This window comes from Mixophyes fleayi, chromosome 2 (genome assembly GCF_038048845.1).
Source record: "Mixophyes fleayi isolate aMixFle1 chromosome 2, aMixFle1.hap1, whole genome shotgun sequence".
Classification (NCBI taxonomy): domain Eukaryota; kingdom Metazoa; phylum Chordata; class Amphibia; order Anura; family Limnodynastidae; genus Mixophyes; species Mixophyes fleayi.
The window spans coordinates 200540955-200566023 of NC_134403.1; the positions used below are offsets into that span (position 1 = coordinate 200540955).

A 25069-nucleotide genomic window follows, 5' to 3' on the forward strand; every position below is an offset into this window, starting at 1 on the left:
ACAGGTTACCACAGGTTACCTTCATCGATAGCATTCTTACCACCCAGTCTACAGTGAAATTCATAAGAATTCTACTTACCAATTAAAGTGGTGGTATCTGTCAAGATAGTAATAAATGTTAAATTAAATAAATCTATATATGTTTTTTTAAATAAATTTAATCTATTTTCATAACTTGTTTGTTGGTGGAACTGAAGCACAAATCTGAAATAATGGACAGTGTAATAGTTTCACACAACACTCCACATGGGAATAATAAAAAAATGCGCCTGTACTAATAATAAGAACAATTATTGCTTATCTGTCCGACAACAAAGGCTCAAATAAAATGCTTGATTGTGTAAATCAGACCACTCTCTGTGGATATGCACATGGCCAGATTTGGGTATCTAGTTTTACTAACAAAAAGATAAATCAATGGTAAAAAATAAATAATTTTTTTTTTTTTAAATGAAACATATTTGAAAAATATTGAACATTGACAAAATGTATTTTTTTAAAGAATAAACAATTTTTTAAAATAATTTTCTCTGTTACTAATATTGCAATTTTTTGGGTATATTGGAGGAAGCAAAAAAATATCGGTCCTAAAAATATGAGAGGAGCTTTAACTGTATGGAATGGAGATGAGAGGTAATACTGTACTTTATAACAGAGCTGCAGTTAAATGTTAGGTTAATAACTTAATACTCAACAATGTATTTTACCTCCATGTTTCCTATCGGAAAAGGTCTAGTGGTCCTTTAATCAGCATTACGCTATATATTTTCCTTCCTCCTACTCCTTTCTTCTGAAATTTAATTAAACCCACAAACAATAAAATTGACATGTATCAAATATTTTTTGATCACAGATGTCAAAAAAGCCAATGTATTACATGTAAAATATTTTATAAAACAAGGCTTGTATATTCAATATGAGTGCATCCCATGTAGCTGTCTGTCTTCTTTCAGAAATAACATTATTGGGGTTTTATTCACTGGTATCTTAACTGCAATGAAATTCTATTTGCAGGATGGTGGCTGGCAAAGCAGAGCCTGCAATGCCGGGACGGTTATATGTTCATCCAGATTCCCCAGCTACTGGAGCTCACTGGATGAGACAACTGGTGTCATTTCAAAAATTGAAGCTGACCAACAACCATCTTGATCCCTTTGGGCATGTAAGAATAAAATAAATTGTGGCTCCTAGATTATGTAAAACATGTGTAGCAAATTATTTCTGTATTTGGCAAGCAGCGATGCCAGTCTAGTATGCTCATTGATTAGGGTTATTTATGACAAAATGCACATGTATATGTGCACTCGAAATACATTTGTGTGTGTCCATACTTTCATTGCTCAACAATATCTTTAGGAACAAAGAAACCTTATTAAGAAAGTTACACTGTTTTGTTCACTCTCAAGTCAATGTGTTGCATTTAAGTGTCGGATATGTGTGTTAACTTTTTAGTTCTTTTTTGAGCAGATCTTGCAATGTTATCATATCAGTTTTCCCATAGTAAAAATGACACTGATACATACAAAACAGTCCGAAAAATGACCTAGACAAGCTCTGCACCCTGTGAACAGCAAAAGAACATGATCAAGTTTGCATTGTCAGCGCACTTTGGTTTAACTTAAATGATTCAAGTGCATCTGCTATATTGGCTTTGTGAAATTCCTCTGGCACTGTGTATGTGAGCACTGCTTGGACCAATATGTAAATGGTTACTACTACTTACATTGTATATATGAGTGAGGCTGGACACAATGTTAGGCGGTTTGTCCTGGGAGCATTGTTTATGGGTAGCACTGGGCACAGTGTGTATGTGGGCAATACTGACCACAATGACTGTAAGGAAAACATGATATGTATAAAAAATGTATAAACCTAGAAACTCCTTCAGTCAGAGTCATTCACCCTTATAGTGACTTACATAAGTCATTGTGCTAAATATAAAGTTAGAGTAATAGCATTGGCTCTTACGGGTTCATTATAACTGTAATGAATCAGCAAGGGAGTAAGGAGCTGTATCCTAAAAGCACAAAGATGCAGAGCAAAGGAGTCTGATGTGGTCCACAATCACAAGGACATTGAATACAATTCTGTTGTCACATTATAGAGTGGGCAGAGAGAATCTGGTAACATCAACACTCAAGTCAGGGAGAGTGTATCCAATTTTGTGGCTACAATATTATCACCATTATCAGTCTTTTTTCTCCTCTTGCACAGCCTATATAATTGATCGTAGTTTTGAAATCCCTCTTTTCCAATATATATATATATATATATATATATATATATATATATATATATATATACACATGCACAGGCAATCGACTTCCGGTGCAAACTTCAAACTGTATCACAAGCAGCCAGTTTTCCACCACTATCAACGAGGCATCAGCAAATGCTTTTGGAGCTGGTCTCTGGTTTTGAGAATTATTGGAAATCCTATATCCTTGCATTGTGCTGCAAGTCCATCTTTTATTTGACACATATATGTGGAAGCTGCCATCTTCACACACCCATTGTAACCAAAAGATAAAGAAAGAATAGAAGAGAAGGGAGTGAAAAGTGCACTGTATGTCTTACAAACTTTTAAGCATCCTATCCATTCTATACTAATCTGTACTTTCTCTCAGAAGAATTACACAGACTTTATATAATTGAATTCTTAATAAAAAATATCCATTTGAGGTGCCTCAAATTTGTTATGGGGATGGATGAAATGTGTACATGAGACAAAACCACTCAACCTACCTACAAATGACTAAAAAACCCTAACAGCTCACTCACTAATAAAAACACTGCCACCACTAAGATTTAGAGCTTTTAAAAAGTGTTTATTTATCCTCTGATTTACCGAAATGCAATCACAGCCACTAGCACAGCTATTGTAAACCAAACCATTTTCTGCAAAAATGTAGTGTTACAAATGCCAAGACTATCACAAAGATTCTTTAAGAACACAAAAACAGAACATCATTTCATGGAATTTAATATGACATGAAAATTAAATTTCTTATTGGGTAAAAAAGGTTATAACAAGTTGGCTTGCCGAAATATAACAATTTTTCACATAAAACAGAAACAAAACACAGTAATTGCAGAATTAAACAAACTTGTTTTCTGGTGTAATCAGTGGCCTAGGGAAAGCGTAGAATAATTTAGACAATTACTCAGCAGCAGGATGATACCCCAGAATATGCTAAATATAAATATATTTTAAATGCCTTTTAGACTTATTTCCTTCTGTCTTAATCATATTTTAACACCTTTATGACCTTCTTTGTCCCAGAGCGTTTTTATTAATTGTCCCAAAATATACAATAACTCCCTTTGGGAACATAGCAGAAATATGTATATGATATCAATGCATTGATTAGGACTATACTATTAAGTGGATATCAGACATAATTAAGTTATTGGCATTGAGGGAATCCAATTAAGTTATGATAATATTGGCTCTCCTGCTGCTATTGAGAGCCACATTTGACACCACAGATCAAATATATATATATATATATATATATATATATATACTGCTCAAACAGGTAGGAATGTGATTATTCTTTTGATCAGTTATTTTTCCCATAAGGGGTATACGTTAAATTTTGATTGAAACAAAGTGTTGAATACTAAGTGGCTTTTTTCTACTAAATTTTGGCCTTCCCACTCTTAGAGTCCATAAACTATGCTATTCCACCTGATAACAAGGGACCAAAGAATCGACAACATAGCAAAAGACAAGAAACAGACACATGTACAGTATAAATAAGGGCTCAAGACTTTAACAATTCAACTAATTCAAATTTGTGTAGTACTTTTAAATCCTGTTTTCTGCTCTAACAATCCACACTTCAATCGCAATATAAACATCACATACAATATCAACAATGGCGTGCAGAACAAACCAATAAATTGTCCAAGAAAACAAACAAAGCCTTGCTATACAGGGTGATGCACAGTGCATCTGTAAATATGCCACTTAAGTCACATAACAAGGGGTTTAGCAGTCTTTCTACTTAATAATACTGTAATTCTCAGTATAAAATTTGGAAGCAAATACTGTCTGCTTTGCCAGAACTAGTGATCCACACCTCGTTGCATTTGAATACAGCAGGCACATTTCAGAGCACATAAAGTAACAATAATTGCTCACATTTAATAATACTTACTGTTGTAAATCTTTCCTTGTTGGTGCTCAGGTCTTGAACAACGTCTGTTCAGAAAAACGTTTCCACAATGCTCCCAATGAAGAGGAAAAAAACACATTTTAAATACATATAAAAAAAGTTGAAAGTGGCACAAAATACCAGAATACCAGAGTGCTGAGTGGTAATACAAACATCAAGTTTAGTGGACAGCTGTTTCGTATATCAAATGCACTTTGCAAAGGCCAAATAGATTGGCTTACCTAATATTCTTTTTCTATGAATTTTAAAAAATCAACTCTTTTCTAATGCATGCCTAAGTGCCCGTAATACCGATTTTTCTTTTGTTGCTATATGCAATTTAAATTTATTAATTTGTTTTAATTGAATCACAGTTATTGAATTATAACATACAAGTAATGGTATTAGAAGTGTAAACTATTTCCAGGTGTTGTATGTGCCCTGAGTTTCTTTATCACTTAATTACTTTGTTTGATAGAAGCAGAAGAGGTTATATACACATATTACACCTGTTTTACCTTAATCAGTTTATTTTAAAACAGCAAATTATCAATATGAGTTTCAGAAATAGGAATAGCTCTAGGGTGTAGCTTTATGTAAAACCTCTGAAATTCTTCCACGTTGAGCTTCACATTAAGTGTAATATTTCTTGAAGATAACCTAACAGTGCTTCATCTACTGCATATATTCATCTGCTTGAGTTGAGCATCTAGTTTTCCTTTAGATAAATAAGTGCAAAAAACTGTTGTTTGCTTTCAAATCTGTAGTTTAATATTTCTTTTTTTTTTTTTAAATGTTTATTTTGGAGAATCAAAACGATAAAAACAAAGAAGCAACAAAAAATCAACAGTGGTATTAATACAGTGTATGCCCACAATGTAAAATATATAATATTAAAAAAAAAAAACAACAACAAAAGAATAGAGATAAGACAATAGCACCATTATGTCAGTATCGTTTGACTCCGAATTTTGTATAAGAAGTGAGGGAGAGGGTAGGAAGGATGGAGGGAAATAGAGATGGCGTGGCTAGAGCCGTGAGGAGAGAAAGGGAAAAAAGAAGAAAAAAGAAATTGAGCGGAGGGCATGTGTTTATTAAGAGATAAGACAGGGGGAGCAGGTAAGTTGCTGATAATTAAAAGGGAGAGCAAAAGTTGAAAAAGGATAACCAAGGAGACCAAATTTTGCTAAAGGATTTGAAGGAGTTGTTAAGAATGCTGGTCATAAATTCCATACGCTGTATATGCCAAATTCGGTTGATTATAGATTGAATAGTGGGAGAATTAGGCTGTTTCCAGTCCGCTGCAAGTTGACATGTGGCCGCTGTTAAAATGTGTTAAATGAGTTTGTTTTGATGGCGTGTAGCCCCAGGGATCCCTAGTGGCAGGAGAAAAAATTTAGGCTCAAAAGGTACAGAAATCTGAAGTATTGCATTTATCAAATTATTCATATCAAGCCAGAAGTTAGTCAGCTTTGAACAATTCCACCAAATGTGGATGAATGTCCCTTCCAGGGAGCAGTTTCTCCAACAGCGGTCAGAAGTATCAGGTAACATCTTTTTAAGGCGAGTTGGCACATAGTACCATCGATATAAAACTTTGTAGACATTTTCTTTGATTTTTACACATATGGAACTAGAAGCAGCATTCTCACGAATTTTACTCCAATCATCGGGGTCAAGAGTTTCCCCAATGTCCCTTTCCCAGGCCAATTCATGGGAGTCTCTCTGATCTATTGCGTTCAAGGAGAGTTCAGAATAAAGGGTAGATATAAGGCCAGCCGTGGATGATTGACGGAGGCAAAGGTACTCAAAGGAAGTGAGTGGGCGGGCAGTGATCCGGCGTTTAACTGTGTTATGGAAGTTACGGATTTGTAAGTATTGATAAAAAAGTTTAGTAGGGATCGTAAATATTTGCTGAAGATCAGAGAATTGAGGGAAAGTATCAGTGCCGGCAAGGTCATTCAGAAACCTGACACCTTGAGAGTGCCAGGGATAAAATGCAGTAGGCTTGAGGCCAGGGGGAAAGTCTGGAGAGTTAAATAATGGTATAATTGGGGAAGGCTGAGGAGATAGAGCGAATTTCTGAGAAACCGAATCCCAGATTGTCAAAGAATGAGAAACCACAGGATGAAGCGAGACTCGTTTTGGTCGAAGGAGTCGTGGGAGTCATAGGAGAGATGCAGGGGACAACAAACCCAGAGCTTCGGCCTCAATGTGGATCCATATTCTAGGGGAGTTGGAGCAACACCATAGGACACACTGAGCAAGGTGAGCGGAAAGATAGTAACGTTTAAAATTAGGGATACCTAGGCCGCCACCCCATGAGGACCTCTGCAGAACCTTCAGGCGTACTCGAGGACGCCTACCTGACCAGATAAATTGTGAGGTTATGAATTGGAGAAATTTAAATACGTAGGAAGGGACGAAGATAGGGAGGGTCTGGAATAAGTAGAGAAATCTAGGGAGAATATTCATTTTAATTGTATTGATTCGACCTATCCATGAGATCAGGCACCGGGACCGGGTGTGTAGGTCGGACTTCGCTTGAGTAAGCAGGCGGGGAAAGTTGGCTTGAAAGAGTTGGTGGTATCGTTTAGTAATATAGACTCCGAGGTATTTTATTTTTTGGAGATGCCATTTAAAAGGAAAAATTTGTTCCAAATGAGGCTTTTTAGGTCCGGGTATATAGAAGTCTAAGACCTCAGTTTTATCTGCATTGATCTTATAGCCAGAAAAATAACTATAGAGATCCAATTCGGTCAAAAGAGAGGGCAGAGAAGTGGTTGGGTTGGCCACAGTGAGTAAAATGTCATCAGCGTATAGGGCCAACTTGTGCTCCATAGAGCCCACCTTAATACCCAAAATATGTTGATTAGCACGAATTCTGACAGCCAGCGGTTCTATCATGAGGGCAAAAATGAGTGGTGAGAGGGTGTACCCCTGATGAGTGCCGTTTGAGATTCCAAATGGTGTTTATGTAATGTCATTAACTGAAACAGTGGCCGAAGAGGATCTATATAAAGCCAATATGCCACTCAGGAATCTGCCAGAGAAGCCCATCGACTCAAGGACTCCACCCATAAATGACCAGGAAATACGGTCAAATGCTTTTTCAGTGTCTAAGGCCATAATCAGGGAGGAAATTTTACCCACATGAATAGAGTGTATTAAGTCGATGGTCCTCCTGGTATTGTCCAGGGCTTGTCTTCCAGGTATGAAACCGACCTGGTCAAAATGAATATGGGAAGGCAGGAGTGGGTTTAATCTATTGGCCAATATTTTGGCATAGATTTTCAGATCAACGTTAAGAAGCGATATAGGTCTATAACTGGTGCATAAGGTGTGGTCTTTCCCAGGTTTTGTGATCACTACAATATTTGCTTGAGTGGTGAAAGGGTCGAAAGAGGCGCCTTCTAAAATGTGATTAAACAGGGAAGTCAAGTGGGGTTCAAGGACCTGCGCAAACTTTTTATAGTACTGTGCGGTGAAACCGTCTGGTCCTTGGGCTGAGGAAGTTTTAAGAGATTTGATGGCTGCCAGGACTTCGTCTTGTGTAATAACAGAGTTCAGGTGGGAAAGCTGGGCTAAAGTGAGCTTGGGGAGTGGGGTACTGGCCAGGTATGTGCCCAAGTTCTGCTCTAAAAGGTCCACACGTGGTGGGGGCAGAGGAAGGTTATAGAGGGATGAATAATATTCTCGAAAAATATGTAGAATAGAGGAAGGGTCATATGTGATCGGATCCTGAGATGTCTTATAAAGCTTGTTGATAAGACCTGCTGCCCATTTTTTCCGTAATTTGCCAGCCAGCACAGAGTCCGCTTTATCTGCTTTGTCGTAAAAGCGTTGCTGGAGTTTTTGCATTATACGAGCCACCTTCCGAGAGAGAAGGGTGTTCAATTGGCCCTTCAGAGTATCTATTTGCTTCAGCAGACTAGAGTCTAGGCGGAGTTTGTGCTGGGTGAGCAAGGCGGAGATTCGCTGTTCAAGTGAGGATATCTCTGTTGCCGACCTCTTTCTAGCTGCAACAGCTGTACTAATCAATTGCCCACGGATAGTAGCCTTGTGAGCTACTCACACGACTCCAGGCACCACAGAAGGGGACGAGTTCTCCAAAAAATATTTAGTGATAGACGTGTGAATGGATAGTGCGGCAGAGTCATTCAGAAGAATCTAATCATCCAAGCGCCATCGCCCAGAGCTAGGAGGTTGGTAGATAAGATCCAATAAGATATATACTCCTGCAATTTTCAATCCATGAAAATGGAGTGATGCCCGGTTTGGTAGTATGGGATGTGAGAGAGTGAGATACATGGAGCATGTCAATACGGGAGTATATCTGATGGGGTGCCGAGAAATGAGTATAGTCCCTAGCCATTGAATTTCTGAGGTGCCAAGAGTCGTGCAGGTTGTATTGCTTAAGTAGGGAGACTAAAGTCAGAGAGTCTTTTAGGGAGGATGGTCTCATTTTTTAGAGGGAGGGGAAGATTTATCTAAGGACGGATCCAGGACTGCATTAAAGTCTCCACCTATTATCAGGTGCCGCGGTGGGAGTCTCTCTATATGTTTAAATAGAGCAGTGAAAAAGGAGCTTTGTCCTTGGTTAGGGGCGTAGACAGATACCAGGGAAATTGGGCTAGAGTGGAGAGTACCAGAGACTATCAGAAAAAGGCCCTCTGGGTCCGCATATGTGGAGGTATGGGAGAAAGGAACCTTACTGTGAAAGAGTATCGCAACTCCTCTTTTTTTGCAATTAGCAGATGCAAAAAAAGGCTGTGAAAATTGTTTACCATGGAGTTGAGTATGAATACCTGTGAGGTGAGTCTCTTGTAAGAAGACAATATCCGCCTTTTCTCTCCTACAGGCTCCCAAGACTATAGTGCGCATTTCAGTGCCATTTGAACAGGGTAATTTCTGTCTCAGGATACAAAATACGGACAAAATTTTTTCCCCCGTCCGTACTTGTCCTTATTTGTCCGTAGAAGTAGAAAGTCTTTCCGATAGAATAGAAGAAGGGGAAGAAAGAAAAATGAGAGTAGCCACGTTGGGAGAGGGGAGGGAAAGAGGGAAAGGAAAGCCCAATTGGGCAGAAACCCTTCAACATGGGAACCCAGGGGGGGTTCAAAGGTACAGTGTAGAAAACACTCAATAACAAGTAACAAACTAAAAGGGAGCTTGGGGGGTAGGCCTGGGGTCTGACGTAGCAGGAAGTCAGGACCGACGGCCAGACATAACAGTATAATATGAGTAACACAAAATACCACAGGTAGTACGCAACAGTTTGATAAACATAAAATAACTAACAAATATAGTTAAGTATAAATGAAGAGCAAGAAAGGAGTGGGGGTAAGAGGAGGGGAGTAAACAGAGCAGATATTGGAAAAAATGAAGAGGAAAGAAGAGGGAAAGGGCTGGAGACTTTCCTGAGGCAATAAGAAAAAGGAGAGGAGATGGCATACTTAAACAAATAACTTTTTGTAATGTAGAATCAACAGCATATAAATTTCAACATATTATGATTACAACAGATCAAAGAATATATGATCAATACAAACAGCATCTTAAGAGCTGGAGAGGGAAGAGGGAGCAAAGGGAAAGGGACAGAGGCAGATAGAGGAGGAAGTTAAAAATAGAGGGGATAGGGTGATGGGGAGGAAAAAGGGGGAAAAGGGGTGGAAAGTATTGAAGAAAGAACAAGGAGGTGGGAATGAAAAAGAGGGATAAGTGTGCACAGATCAATTATTACAATAAAGTGTTGTCACTCACCGGACTGTGAGTGCTTCTTCCCGGACATTTAGGAACCGTGGCCGTCCTCCATCCTGAGGGACTGCGCATGCGCAGCCCTTTCTATACCTCCAGTGTATGTTCCTTTAACTTAATTGGCAGATCAGGCAACCTCCCTATATTAAGCACCTGTGGTCAACACCACGTTGCCTGATCTTGGAGTCTCATTCCCCATGAGTCTCTGAAGGTGTTCCTGTGTTTCCTTGTTTATTCAGCCCTGCTGATTCCTGTGGTTTCCAAACCACTTCTACCTCTGTGGTTTCCAAACCACTTCTGCTACTGTGGTTCCCATACCACTTCTACCATCTACTGAATCATCGTGACTGTGAGCTGATTCCTATCCGCTGCCTCCGTGCACTACAGTCTTCTAATCACTTCAACTCTACCATGTATCATTGGGACTGTTAGCTGATGCCTATCCGCTGCCTCCGTGCATTACAGGCTTCAACCACATCCACTCACCTGTTCATCATCGTGACTGCTAGCTGATTCCTATCCGCTGCCTCCGTGCACTACAGTCTTCAACCTGCAACTCGTCTGTGTTTCATCATCGTGACTGCTAGCTGATTCCTATCCGCTGCCTCCGTGCACTACAGTCTTCAACCTGCTACCCGCTATTCTCCGTGATCAACAGTGCCTGTTCAACTCTGCTCTCCCGTGTCCCATCGTTTACTGCACCTGCTGGTTGCTATTGGCTACCTCCGTGTTCCCGCAGAGACCCGCTGCTGCTACTCCTCAGCACTACTCATCCATCTACTGCTGATCCGCTCTCCACGCTTTCCTGTGTTCCCTGCTGGTCTACCTTCCCGTGCGCTGCACCTACTAGACCACCGCTTCACCCATCCAGGGACTTCGCATCCTGCCGGCCTCCTGCCGTTCAGGTATCTCTGCACTCCTGTCTGACTGCCTCCTGAACCACGGTATGCATACTTCTCATTGACTGTGCTGTGTATTGCATACCTTGCTGGACTGTGTTGGTTCTCCTCTGGAGTGTGCTATCCGCTGAGTCTATTGCCATCATTGACTGTGTTATCTTATGCTGGACTACTTCAAGAGACTTTCTATATTGGCAGTATTGTTCAGTCATTTATACATTTATATTGTGCATATTACTGTGGATCAAAGTCAAGGTGCCCGTGTATATATTGTGTTGCAGTCTCTCCCCGTGCACCTCCTCACATATATATTCAGTAGTACAACTTGCTAGTGGCAGACCACTGACTCCTGTTTACAGTTTCACCTGTTCCAGTATCCTCTCACATAGCAGTGGTACAACTTGCTAACGCAGACCACTGACTCCCCGGATATCTCCACTTGGATTCCATTCCTTCACTCAGACAGCGGTACAACTTGCTATCCGCAGACCGCTGACTCTCATCACCTCCTCGTTTCTGTTGGACATTCCTCCTCACTATAGCAGTGGTACAACTTGCTACCGCAGACCACTGACTACCTTCACGTGTCCTTTGTCCATACAGTTCCTCGTGTATTACTACCTCCATATTGCCAGTGCTGCTAGTCATAGACTTTCCTGAGCATCTCATCATCTGCTATTTCCTGTTCCGTGATCACCCTGCTACCAGAGTACCATATTACCACCTATACTGCTCTGGTAAGCCTATCACCTGGTGATCCCTGGGTAAAGACTCCTAGTGCCCGTGACAGTAAGATCAGGCCATGACAGACCCAGATACGGAACCTACCGCTAAGGAGATGCTGCAGCATCTGGTCAGCCGTGTGGAGCAACAGGATGCTCGCCAACAGCTGTTACTTCAATGTTACCAATCGTTAACCTCCCAAGGAACATCTGGACAGACTGTTACAGCTAGTATTGAAGCTCCTGTGCTTTCCTCCGTTTCCCCAGTGCCATCCCAGGTGTCTACAGCTCCTACGCTTCACCTGCCTACTCCGTCAAAATATGACGGGGACCCCAAAACTTGTAGAGGTTTCCTTAACCAATGTTCAGTCCATTTTGAACTCCAACCTCAAAATTTTTCTACCCATCGTTCCAGAGTGGCCTATCTTATCTCATTGTTTTCTGGACAAGCCCTGGCTTGGGCCTCCCCTCTGTGGGAAAGAAACGATCCAATTCTACAAGATAGTGCCAAATTCATTTCTACATTTCGAAGTGTGTTCGATGAACCAGGTCGTGTGACCTCCGCTGCTTCCAGCATTCTTCGTTTGCGACAAGGCTCCCATACAGTAGGACAGTATGTCATTCAATTTAGGATCTTAGCCTCTGAACTTCAGTGGAACACTGAAGCATTAGTTGCCGCCTTCTGGCAGGGGCTCTCCGATAAAATTAAAGATGCACTGACTACCCAAGAGCTTCCTTCGTCACTAGAAGATTTGATCTCTCTTTGCCATCGTGTAGACATGAGATTTCGTGAAAGAGAATCTGAGAAAACAACTTCTGCTAAAGCACCTCTTCGTTTAAACCCTCAATTTCGTCCAGTTTCACCTTCTGTGATTCCCATGGAGATAGGACGTTCCAAATTATCTTTAGAAGAGAGGAAACGAAGAGTAAAGAATAGACTCTGTATCTATTGTGCTGATTCCACACATATGCTCAGTTCTTGCCCTAAGAAATCGGGAAATGCCAGGCCCTAACTAGTTCTGGAGAGGTGAAGTTAGGGTCCCTGGAGTCCTCTCCATTGTCTATGAAATCTAAAGTCTGCGCTTTCGATGTTACGATTTCCTTTGCTACCAAATCCTTTGAGTCACAGGCATTGATTGATTCCGGAGCAGCAGGAAATTTCATTTCTAAATCACTAGTGAATCAATGGTCCCTACCAGTGATCACTTTAAAAACACCCATTACTGTGACGGCTATAGATGGATCACGTCTCATCAATGGTCTCATCACCCAGAGTACGTCTCCAGTAACCCTTCAGATTGGTGTACTACACCATGAAGAAATTTCGTTTTTAATTCTTCCTGTTACGACAAGTCCGATTGTCTTAGGCCTTCCATGGCTTCAATGTCACTCTCCCCAGATTGACTGGCGCACCCCTCAAGTTACGTCTTGGGGGCCTGAATGTCACCATCGTTGTCTCTCTCAAGTTATTCCTCTTAAAGTACAGCAATCTTCCATCTCATCTTCCTCCCCGGGACTCCCTCCTCAGTATGCTTCATTTGCCGATGTGTTTGATAAAGCTCAGTCTGAACGTCTTCCTCCTCATCGTTCTTGGGATTGTCCGATCGACCTTCTACCTGGCAAGACTCCTCCCAGGGGTCGGGTCTATCCTCTCTCGTTACCTGAAACTCAAGCCACATCTGAGTACATACAGGAGAATCTCCAGCGTGGGTTCATTCGACCTTCCACCTCTCCCGCTGGAGCTGGGTTCTTCTTCGTCAAAAAGAAGGATGGATCATTACGCCCTTGTATAGATTTTCGTGGACTCAACGCCATTACTATCAAGAATCGGTATCCCATTCCGCTGATCACTGAGCTATTTGATCGCATCAAGGGAGCTCGGATATTTACTAAGTTGGATCTTCGTGGTGCCTACAATTTAATTAGAATCCGTTCCGGTGACGAATGGAAGACCGCGTTTAACACCAGAGATGGGCATTACGAATATTTAGTAATGCCCTTCGGGCTATGTAATGCCCCCGCGGTTTTCCAGGGTTTCATCAATGAGATCTTTCGGGACTTATTATATGTATGTGTCGTTGTCTACCTGGACGACATATTGATCTTCTCACAGGACCTGCCTTCTCATCACCAACATGTGGCAGAGGTCCTCTCCAGACTACGGAAAAACTCGTTGTTCTGTAAATTGGAAAAATGTTCATTCGAGTTACCCCAGATTCCATTCTTGGGGTATATAGTTTCCGGAGTTGGCCTGAAGATGGATCCAGACAAAGTAAATGCTGTACTACATTGGCCTCAGCCAACTACTCTTCGTGCCATCCAGCGTTTTTTAGGTTTTGCCAATTACTATAGACGCTTCATTCAAGACTTCTCATCCATTGCATCTCCCATTGTGGCCTTAACTCGGAAAGGGGCTAATACTAAGCAATGGTCATCTGAGGCTCTCCAAGCCTTTCAAATCCTCAAAGAGTCCTTCTCGTCTGCTCCCATTCTGCGACAACCTGATGTGACACTCCCCTTCTTCCTAGAAGTAGATGCCTCTAATGTGGGCTTAGGAGCTATTCTCTCCCAACGCTCGGAGCAACAAAAATTACATCCTTGTGCCTTCTACTCTCGGGGTCTTCTGCCCGCAGAGAAAAACTATACTATCGGGGACAAGGAGTTGCTGGCCATCAAAGCTGCATTAGAGGAATGGAGATACTTGTTGGAAGGAGCTCGCCATCCGGTGACGATCTTCACGGATCATAAGAACTTGTCATATTTGCAATCTGCTCAATGCTTGAACCCTCGTCAAGCAAGATGGTCTCTTTTCTTTTCCCGTTTTGAATTAATTATAACCTTCAAACCAGCTGCTAAGAACAAGAAAGCTGACGCTCTATCTCGAGCTTTTGTGACGTCCTCTGATGTAGAAGAGGTTCCCAACCATGCTATTCTAGACCCCAAATGTATTTCTCTGGCTGCTTCATCCACCAAAATGCTACCATTTGGGAAGACCCTCGTGCCTCCTACTCTGAGGAGGAAAATCCTTTCGTGGTTCCATGCCTCTCGTTTTTCTGGACACGCCGGTGAACATAAGACCTTTGAGATTCTCTCTCGTAGTTACTGGTGGCCTTCAATGAGGAGAGACGTCAAAGAGTTTATTGCTTCCTGTGATTTATGTTCTCAGTTCAAATCCTCCCGCAGAACTCCAGCAGGGTTGCTGCGACCACTACCCATTCCGTCCAAGCCTTGGACCCATATTAGTATGGATTTCGTTACTGATTTGCCACCAAGTAAGAATCACAATACTATTTGGGTAGTGGTAGACAGATTTTCGAAGATGGCTCATTTCGTCCCTCTGTCCGGTTTACCTTCCTCGTCTACTCTGGCTGAACATTTCATTAAAGAAATCTTCCGCATCCATGGATGTCCGTCTGAGATTGTGTCAGATAGAGGAGTACAATTCGTTTCCAGATTCTGGCGGGCCCTTTGTAAAACCTTGGGCATACGATTAGCACTCTCATCGTCTTACCATCCGCAATCTAACGGACAAACGGAACGAGTCAATCAAGATCTTGAGACTTTTATTAGGATGTTCTCTTCAGCCAACCAAGACAACTGGGTAGAATTGCTCCCTTGGGCTGAATTCGCCCATAACAACATGTACCATGAGTCATCATCCAAAACTCCATTCTTTGTGGTCTACGGTCACCATCCGTCTTTTCCGGAATTTCCTGCCCTCCCGCCCACCCAAGTTCCTGCTGTGGAGACTGCTTGTCAGACCTTCAAAAATATCTGGTCTCAGGTCAAAACCTGTTTAAAGAAGACATCTAACAAATATAAGTCTTTCGCAGATAAGAAGAGGCGGGCTATTCCACCACTAAAAATTGGAGATCGTGTCTGGTTATCTACCAAAAATATTCGTTTGAAGGTTCCATCTATGAAATTCGCCCCTCGTTTTATTGGTCCATATAGGATCATTCAAGTTATCAATCCAGTATGTGTTAAACTTCTTCTTCCTAAGAATCTTCGGATTTCCAATGCCTTCCATGTGTCCTTGCTCAAACCTCTCATCATCAACCGTTTCTCGACTCCTTCCTCAGCACCGCAGCCAGTTCAAGTTCATCAGGAGGAGGATTTCGAGATTACTGAGGTATTGGATGCAAAAATTTCGCGAGGAGTCCTCCGTTTCCTCGTTCATTGGAAGGGCTTTGGTCCTGAAGAGCGTTCATGGATCAAAGCTGAAGATCTTAATGCTCCTGCCCTTCTGAAGAAGTTTTATTCCAAAAATCCGGACAAGCCCGGTTCCAGGCGTTCTGTGCCCACCTTTAAAAGGGGGGGTACTGTCACTCACCGGACTGTGAGTGCTTCTTCCCGGACATTTAGGAACCGTGGCCGTCCTCCATCCTGAGGGACTGCGCATGCGCAGCCCTTTCTATACCTCCAGTGTATGTTCCTTTAACTTAATTGGCAGATCAGGCAACCTCCCTATATTAAGCACCTGTGGTCAACACCACGTTGCCTGATCTTGGAGTCTCATTCCCCATGAGTCTCTGAAGGTGTTCCTGTGTTTCCTTGTTTATTCAGCCCTGCTGATTCCTGTGGTTTCCAAACCACTTCTACCTCTGTGGTTTCCAAACCACTTCTGCTACTGTGGTTCCCATACCACTTCTACCATCTACTGAATCATCGTGACTGTGAGCTGATTCCTATCCGCTGCCTCCGTGCACTACAGTCTTCTAATCACTTCAACTCTACCATGTATCATTGGGACTGTTAGCTGATGCCTATCCGCTGCCTCCGTGCATTACAGGCTTCAACCACATCCACTCACCTGTTCATCATCGTGACTGCTAGCTGATTCCTATCCGCTGCCTCCGTGCACTACAGTCTTCAACCTGCAACTCGTCTGTGTTTCATCATCGTGACTGCTAGCTGATTCCTATCCGCTGCCTCCGTGCACTACAGTCTTCAACCTGCTACCCGCTATTCTCCGTGATCAACAGTGCCTGTTCAACTCTGCTCTCCCGTGTCCCATCGTTTACTGCACCTGCTGGTTGCTATTGGCTACCTCCGTGTTCCCGCAGAGACCCGCTGCTGCTACTCCTCAGCACTACTCATCCATCTACTGCTGATCCGCTCTCCACGCTTTCCTGTGTTCCCTGCTGGTCTACCTTCCCGTGCGCTGCACCTACTAGACCACCGCTTCACCCATCCAGGGACTTCGCATCCTGCCGGCCTCCTGCCGTTCAGGTATCTCTGCACTCCTGTCTGACTGCCTCCTGAACCACGGTATGCATACTTCTCATTGACTGTGCTGTGTATTGCATACCTTGCTGGACTGTGTTGGTTCTCCTCTGGAGTGTGCTATCCGCTGAGTCTATTGCCATCATTGACTGTGTTATCTTATGCTGGACTACTTCAAGAGACTTTCTATATTGGCAGTATTGTTCAGTCATTTATACATTTATATTGTGCATATTACTGTGGATCAAAGTCAAGGTGCCCGTGTATATATTGTGTTGCAGTCTCTCCCCGTGCACCTCCTCACATATATATTCAGTAGTACAACTTGCTAGTGGCAGACCACTGACTCCTGTTTACAGTTTCACCTGTTCCAGTATCCTCTCACATAGCAGTGGTACAACTTGCTAACGCAGACCACTGACTCCCCGGATATCTCCACTTGGATTCCATTCCTTCACTCAGACAGCGGTACAACTTGCTATCCGCAGACCGCTGACTCTCATCACCTCCTCGTTTCTGTTGGACATTCCTCCTCACTATAGCAGTGGTACAACTTGCTACCGCAGACCACTGACTACCTTCACGTGTCCTTTGTCCATACAGTTCCTCGTGTATTACTACCTCCATATTGCCAGTGCTGCTAGTCATAGACTTTCCTGAGCATCTCATCATCTGCTATTTCCTGTTCCGTGATCACCCTGCTACCAGAGTACCATATTACCACCTATACTGCTCTGGTAAGCCTATCACCTGGTGATCCCTGGGTAAAGACTCCTAGTGCCCGTGACAAGTGTATAGCAATCTATGAACATCAACATTTTATAACATTGGATTATGTAATATTGACCAAAGAACTAGGTGAATCAGCGCAAGAAAAATAAAGAAACAGAACAACACGCCAGAATCAAAAAACAAAAAACAAAAACAGCCTCAAACCGTGGGTGAGTCAAGATGAGACAGGAGCTTTATCTGAAGATATGCGACCTCCATGGTGGGCGACAGCCTGTAGAGAGGAAAACAGCAAGAGGCCGTCCCTACCAAAAAGGAGTCGAAAAGATGTTCACAGGGAAAGTCCAATTTTGAATCATGGAGGAGTATTATCCTTGGCTCATCGATGAGAGACCCTGGACCAATCGGGATTTGGAGGAGCTGATCGTTGGGGCTTTGGAGAGCCAGATTGGGATGAAGATGCGGTAGGGAGGATATCCAGTTTATCAAGTAGGTCTTGACCTTGGATCAGAGTTTTAACGAAGTGTGAGCCATTAGCGGTAAAGACCTGTAGCTGGAAAGGGAAGCCCCAACGGTACCTGATGTTGTGCTGACGAAGGAGTCTGGTGGCTGGCTGTAAGTCTCTGCGCTTCTGGATAGTGGAAGGTGCCAGATCTTGGAACAGTTGTATATCCATTTCGCGAAAGACGGTGGTAGAGCTATCTCTAGTAGCCATGAGAATCCACTCCCTAGTACGGAAGTAGTGAAGGCGAACAATGATGTCACGTGGGGGGTGATCAGAAGATGGCCGAGCTCTAAGAGCTCTGTGTGCTGTGTGCTTGGTCCATGAGGCAATCTGCATCTGAAAAGTCCGGAAGTATATGAACGAATAAATCTTTCAGAAATGTAGGCAATTCAGACAAGGAGATGTCTTCTGAAACATTGCGTATCCGGATATTGTTCCATCTAGAGCGGTTCTCCGAGTCTTCCTGCTTTTCTTTTATAGACTCAAGGTCGTCGCGAAGGCGGGATACTTCTTTATCAAGAGCGCCGTGGGAGCGGCATAATTTGTCTGTTTTGGATTCAAGCGTGTCTGTTCTGTTGCCTAAAGATGCAATTTCGGACTTGAAATCGTTGACTGCTTTGGTAAGCTCCTGTTGAAATGTGGCTTTGACACCTTCAATTAGATTAGCCAAGATTGCTTGTATCTGCGGATCAAGTTCCATATCTGCGGATGCTGAAGAACCTGGGGTCCCGGGTTGGTCAGAGGTCTGAGAAGCAGGTTTACTTTTTGAACCGAAGAAAGTGGAAGGAACAGTTTGAGGCGGTTTCCTATTTTTTGTGACATAGTTCATGGAACCGTGGAGAATGTAGCTTTTGCACAGGATGATGAGGCAGGAAAAAAGGGGGGAGATGAGACTGGAGGCAAGAAAACTGTTGCGTCTTCTCCTATGGAGGCATGAGAGGTGGCCGTGCGGCCACGGACTATTATTACAACATTACATCAGAGGAGCTGCAACAATAGTGACCAATGTGAATGAGCGATGTGAGACCCTTTTCAGGGGCTGTAAACACCAGATGGCTCAATTTATTTGAAAAGACCCATAGACCCACCACCTAAGTAGCGATTCGATGACATATATTTAGCTTAAAAGAAAGAGCTGGGCTGAGCCTTAAGTATATGTAGGACACTGTATATGATGAGTGTGGATGGTGCCAGCAAAGGCCAGCAGCTATGTTGTCAAGACAGTAGAAGTCTGGGGTGTCACTAGTTTCTCCAAGTTAGTATAGCTCACCGGTGTCTATAGCCGTGTGGTGGGTATAGAGATGCTGACAGAGCTGTAGCGATGTGAGGGCCAGAGCAGACCCAAGCGTAAGCTTCCTTCAGACAGGGATGGAGCAATATGTTCCAGTGTCGCTGTGGGTCCTGATGAGTGTCCACAGGTGCTACAGAAGGGGCACGAGGTACTTCCCCGGTGTCCCTGTGTCAGATTTAATATACAGGGGGGACCCAAAAGGCAATTTGTGTTTTATGAGGGGACTAGTACCCAGACAATATGCCTCCAGCTATAATGGCACTCTTTTCTTTCTTTTAATGGTTTCTCCTTTGGAGTTTTATATATAGGAGTTCAGCTGGGACAGGCAGGGAATGGGAGTCTCACCCCTCAGATTGATTTTAGTGGAGCTGCGCCAACCGGAAGTGCCCTGCCGAAAACCCTGTAGTTTAATATTTCAAAGGCTCATTATAAGTATTTTCTATTTGTTAGCATCATGAGCCAACGTAATATAATACCACCTGATTACCCCATGGATCAAGAAAAAATATAACTACTAGAATTTATTTTGGATAAATTTAGAACAAGTTTATATTAACTTGGGTGTACAGTTGTGGCCAAAAGTATTGGCACCCTTGCAGTTTTTTCTAATAATGCACCAATCCTTCTAGAATATTGTTGAAATTAACATATTTGGTATTACATGTGTATTTCTTTGGTTTCCAGTAGAATAAAACACAAAAAGCAGAACAAGTCTTATTCCACAAAAAAATCTTTAAATGGCCTGGACAAAATTACTGGCATATTTTAGATGTAGTTAGAAATAATTTGTTTGCACTTTGGAACTGAACTCACCTGCGGTGAGGTGCAGCAACCTGTAATATAGAAAACAATAATTAAATGCGTTGGAATAGAAAAAAATGACTCATTCTACTGTTCTGTGTCATTGTGTGTACCTCAATGAGCATGGAGAAAAAAAAAGTGCAAGGGCAACAATATTTATTCACCCAACTATATCATAAATATTAATTTAAGCTCCATTTAAAATAGTTTTTAGCTTGCTAGCCTAACATTATCCATGGACTTATGTCCAGGTTATCCCAATCCCATTCTGGGACCCTTTGATAAGTCTAAACTGCTCATCATTGTGTACAATCCGTAACCCCCACATCTCCCTAGGCCTCCCCTATTATGTCACATATTCGATGTGGGCCTGAGTTCTCTTGTCTCTGGATTTCTCTGGTTATTTCCAATCACATTATCTAAAATTGCAATTTTCCTGGTACCTTTACTCCCTGAAACCCAGGCTCACTCCGCATGCTGTTTCTCTTCCCATCCCCCAGTTCGCTCCCCTGTATACCTTTGACACCACTCACTGTTCTTTGAGACTGTAGCGTATCTAGAGGATTACTTTTAGGGGCCCTATCTGCCGTATAGCCTGTCCCACACTCCCTGAACACACTCAGTCAATGCATAAACATCCCATGTTCAATTTTTGCGCTGAACAATACTTCCCTACCATCCTCCTTTGTGCCCAGTATCCCCCCAATGTGTAATGTGTGGTAAATAAATGACTGTACCTTGGAGCTGCATGGACATTCCAGCCTCCTGCTCTAGCCATGCCCCATGCCTGGGGTCTCTGCTGGCTTCTCCCCAGATGCTGATGCCTTTTCCTGGGAGTCTAGACCTCTGATCCTGCCAATTATGATGTAAGCCTCAGGAGCATTTCCTTCCAGACCTAAGGGAGTCACTGCAGCCTCAATCAATTAATTCACCCTCTCACTGTCTCTTTCACAGTCCGAATGGCCTGCCCATCTGCTGTGTTTCCAACAATGCTCCTCTCTTGGCTAGTTCCATGATATCCTCTGCTCCCATCTCTAAAGTATGTTGCCCCTTGGGGTAAATGTATGAAGCTAAGAGTTTTCCAGCGGGTTTGAAAAACCAATCAGATTGTAGCTATCATTTTTTTAGTACATTCTACAAAATGATAGCTAGAATCTCATTGGTTGCTATGGGCATTTTCACTTTTCAAAGCCGCCGGAAAACTCTCAGTTTGATACATTTATCCCCATTTCCTGCTTCCCCTTTCAGGTTGAGATCTCTTCGTACTGTAATTTCTTTGCACATATAAGGAAAAATGCAGTTAACTGCTATAAATTATATGGATATTAGAAGTCACAGAGTAGTTCTGTGACCATTTCAAACAGACAGGCTGTAGGCTGAGTGCTTTTATACAGGTCACAGAAATCCAAGGCGACTTCTAATATCCACAATAATTTACAGTTAGTTGTGCATTATTCCTTACAGTAACATACACACGCTTCCTAAGAAACACTAAAGTGATGACATCATAACTCACTATTAAATTAAATGGAAATTATTTTGCTTTAGTTTGCTTGAGGGTGAATGCAATTATGTTCATTTTAGCTTTTTTATAAATTGTATTCATCGTGAAGTATGATTTATCAAGTACACGTGGTAATTTAAAAATGAAAATAATACTAAGGAACATAGAAAGTCAATGTTTAACCATCAACAAAATATTTATTTTACTCTGCCATACACCCACTTAATAGGTGCCCATGTATTTTTGACAAGACTACATATTTCAAATTCAGACAGAAAACATGTGGGCAGAGAAAATGAATTTAAAAAATCCTCTTACTCCCTTCCTCCTCCCCTAGCATCGGATTATATAGATCCCGGGGATTTAGAGACAGGAGTCTGCTCTTACAGATAGGCATATGTCCAGCATTCATTCTGACATTGACAAAATAGCCTGTGAATGACTGCAGCTTCCACAGAAGGGAAAGGTTAAGCCACTGCGATTAACCAAAAATATTTGTAGTCAGTGTAATAAGTACATCAGATTTTTTATATGCTTCATTTTTAAATAATGTTCAGCACAATAAAACATATGATTACTGCTGCAATGGGCCATGTTCAAATATTTAAAAAAACTAAAAGTTTAAATATCCATAGTATTTTATCCTAATTATGTCATTGTAGATTTACAAGAAGAAACACAGTGTAACTGGTTACAAGAATGTTCACGGACTTTAGAATGTACTATTTGCCTAGATTTGGATGTACAGCTGAACCCCCAACACAATATTGTTCAGGGTGAAAGGCTACAAAAAAGGCCTTTAAATCCAAACAACTACTGACTTTACTTTCAACCACCAATATTTGACTATACTTTTAAACTAATGTTACTCATTAAGACATACTTTAATGCAGAAATGTGTACTCCATTAAATGCCATTCACAACATTTGGCAGCTTTCAGCGGGTTTTGAGGAAGGGGTTACATTCAATGTCATAAGGACAGCATCTGATTGGTTGTCAACTGCTCTCTATGACAATAACAATCCACCCACTTAAAAGGACACCTGGCCAAAATACCCAATCACACTAATAATAACATACAGTATTAATAAATGTTAACGGGTCCATAGTTGTAGTGACCATCCTGCTGCATAGGTCAAACTCTGTCTCAGTGGGCCCCCAAAAGTCAAGTAGCATGTTCATTTACTAATGGTTAGGTAGACAGAGTCTCTCAACCCTCCCGTGCAATCTATTTCACAGAACTATTTACATTCCCCCCCTGAAAGTTAGTATTTTAGTACTCGTGTTTCCCTTTCAATGAGTACAATATTAAAGCTAGTGTATACATTTTCAAATACCTTTGCAACAATGAAGTTTACAATGTGAATAAGATTAACCTCCTACCAAAAATAGTTTAATTTATAACATTTGTTACTTGTTTTTCCATATTTTGTAATAATTTTCCCATAACTGATATTGGGTGCAAATACTATAGCTCCACAAATATTATTGGAGATTCAATAATTATCATTCTACATTTACAGACCACGTTTTGATAAAACGAGGAAGTTTGGTATGTGTATTTCAATCATTTGGGATCCGTTTTAAAATAAAATAGATTTTTCAAATACAATTTTTGAGGCTGCCTGTGAATCCTGCAATATGTTAAGGAACATTTAAATTCATCTGAACCATTTTTCTAGGAGAATTTGGAAGATAACCAGCTGAAAGCTTTTATAACCTTATCTGGTACTGTAATTAAGAGCAAAAATGCCAAGAATTTTATTCTGCAATTTCTCCCAAAGGAAACAGGTGAAGAATCTAAAGCACATGAATAAAATGTCAGCCCACTGTGGCATTAGAGGGATATAAAAACCTAAGTATCCACCATTTCAGATACCAGAAAGTAAAATTAAAGCTGCTTGGCCTTTATAGCACTATAAAGGTACAAAAGGCACATTGCAGAAAATAAAATTCCACAGAAAGTTTCTCTGTTTCCTTTCTTTGGATAAAAAAAGTCACATTCAGCTGATATTAAACTATTTTGCTAGGCCTTTATATAATCATTTTTAATCAGTTTTTTAAGAACTCCTGTTTTAATTGCTAGTGTCTCTAAATGTCTGTAGCCATGGCAAACACAGGTCAGGGCTATTTTGAGTTAGAATTTACTCAATTCTAGATTCAGTCCAATGGCCTGGCAGAATCCAATAATGTTTCCATGGATTTGATTTCAGACAACTCCTTAGTTAACACCATACTGAATCCAAGCCTGCTTTTATTATTCATTTGAAGACAACCAATGAAAGGGAAATAACAATTTGCTCATGTCTTCACTTCACTCTCCTTCTATGCAGGTTTTTTGTAAACTACTAGTAAAATGTCAATAAAGTAATGTATATAGAAGGCCACAACTTCATATAATATGATAATACAAAGAAACAAAAGTACGTCTAACTGCACATCATTGTCAATGTTTTTAACAATCAGAATATAAGATTTTAAAAAGTCTGTGTGGAAGTTCCCCTGTAAATTGAACAAGATGACAATGCCATGTCAGCTGTACAGGAGTTCTCATTTGTCTAGTCTGCTTATTCTTTATTTAATTTAGAGTCTATGGGCACGAGTCATTAAGGAAAGTAAAGCACAAAAAAGTAGTAACTTTGCACCTGGGCAAAACCATGTTGCATTGGAGGGGGGAATAAATTTAAAATGTGGGGACAAATTTATTTTTGGGATAGGGCATGTCCTAGATCAACTTTAAATTTCAGTATAAAAATAAATCTTTTAAGTATTTGTGTGCTAGATAAAAAAAACAGCCAGTATTTATCTTATGTGCAAAATAATAAACTAATTTGCACCCCTTACATTGTAACATGGTTTGTCCCTGAGAGCATTTACTCCTTTTTTTTGCCGTACTTTCCTTAATGACTCAGGCCCTATCTGTCACCTACTTACAGTGAAGACAACCATTGTGCTGGCTAAAAAAATAGTCAGGAGAATGCATCTTGTCTATTCACTAGGAACTAGTGAGAACCACTGGGTAGCTGACAGGTACAGTTTATCAAAACAAGTATAAAGCCAAATGTCATTATTTTTTCAGACTATCTGGAATATTACACTTGAAATAATGCATGACTAATTATGTGCCTCTTATGTAGGCCTTAAAAATCTAATATAAATAGTGCAGCCTGCATATATTTGGAATAATGACCACGCACTCCTTTTTTCAAACTCTCTGTACCTCTTGGCCTGCTTCGCTAGCCCTGATTTCCCTGTCTTCTTAAGCTTCGGCCTTCTTCTCGCTGATTTCTACCATCCCTTTCACTATCTGTCCCAGATATAATCTGATTTGCTTTACCCTGTCACTTGTGTTTGTATACATTTTTGTATCATGTTGTGTCTTGGTTCTGTTTTCTGCGGACCCTTTGTAATAATAATAAAAATAATGGAAACGCTACTGTAAATTATATGGATATTATAAGTAACCAATGAGTT

At 41.3% G+C, this 25069-nt stretch overlaps 1 protein-coding gene across 1 annotated transcript in view; it reads left to right on the forward strand.

The window, feature by feature from the left end:
* TBX4 (T-box transcription factor 4) overlaps positions 1 to 25069 on the forward strand; it is a 165417-nt gene that overhangs the window by 87419 nt on the left and 52929 nt on the right. Inside the window, exon 4 of the mRNA XM_075197747.1 lies at positions 1015 to 1162. Coding sequence (XP_075053848.1) covers positions 1015 to 1162 — 148 coding nt within the window. The remainder of the gene's footprint in view (positions 1 to 1014; positions 1163 to 25069) is intronic.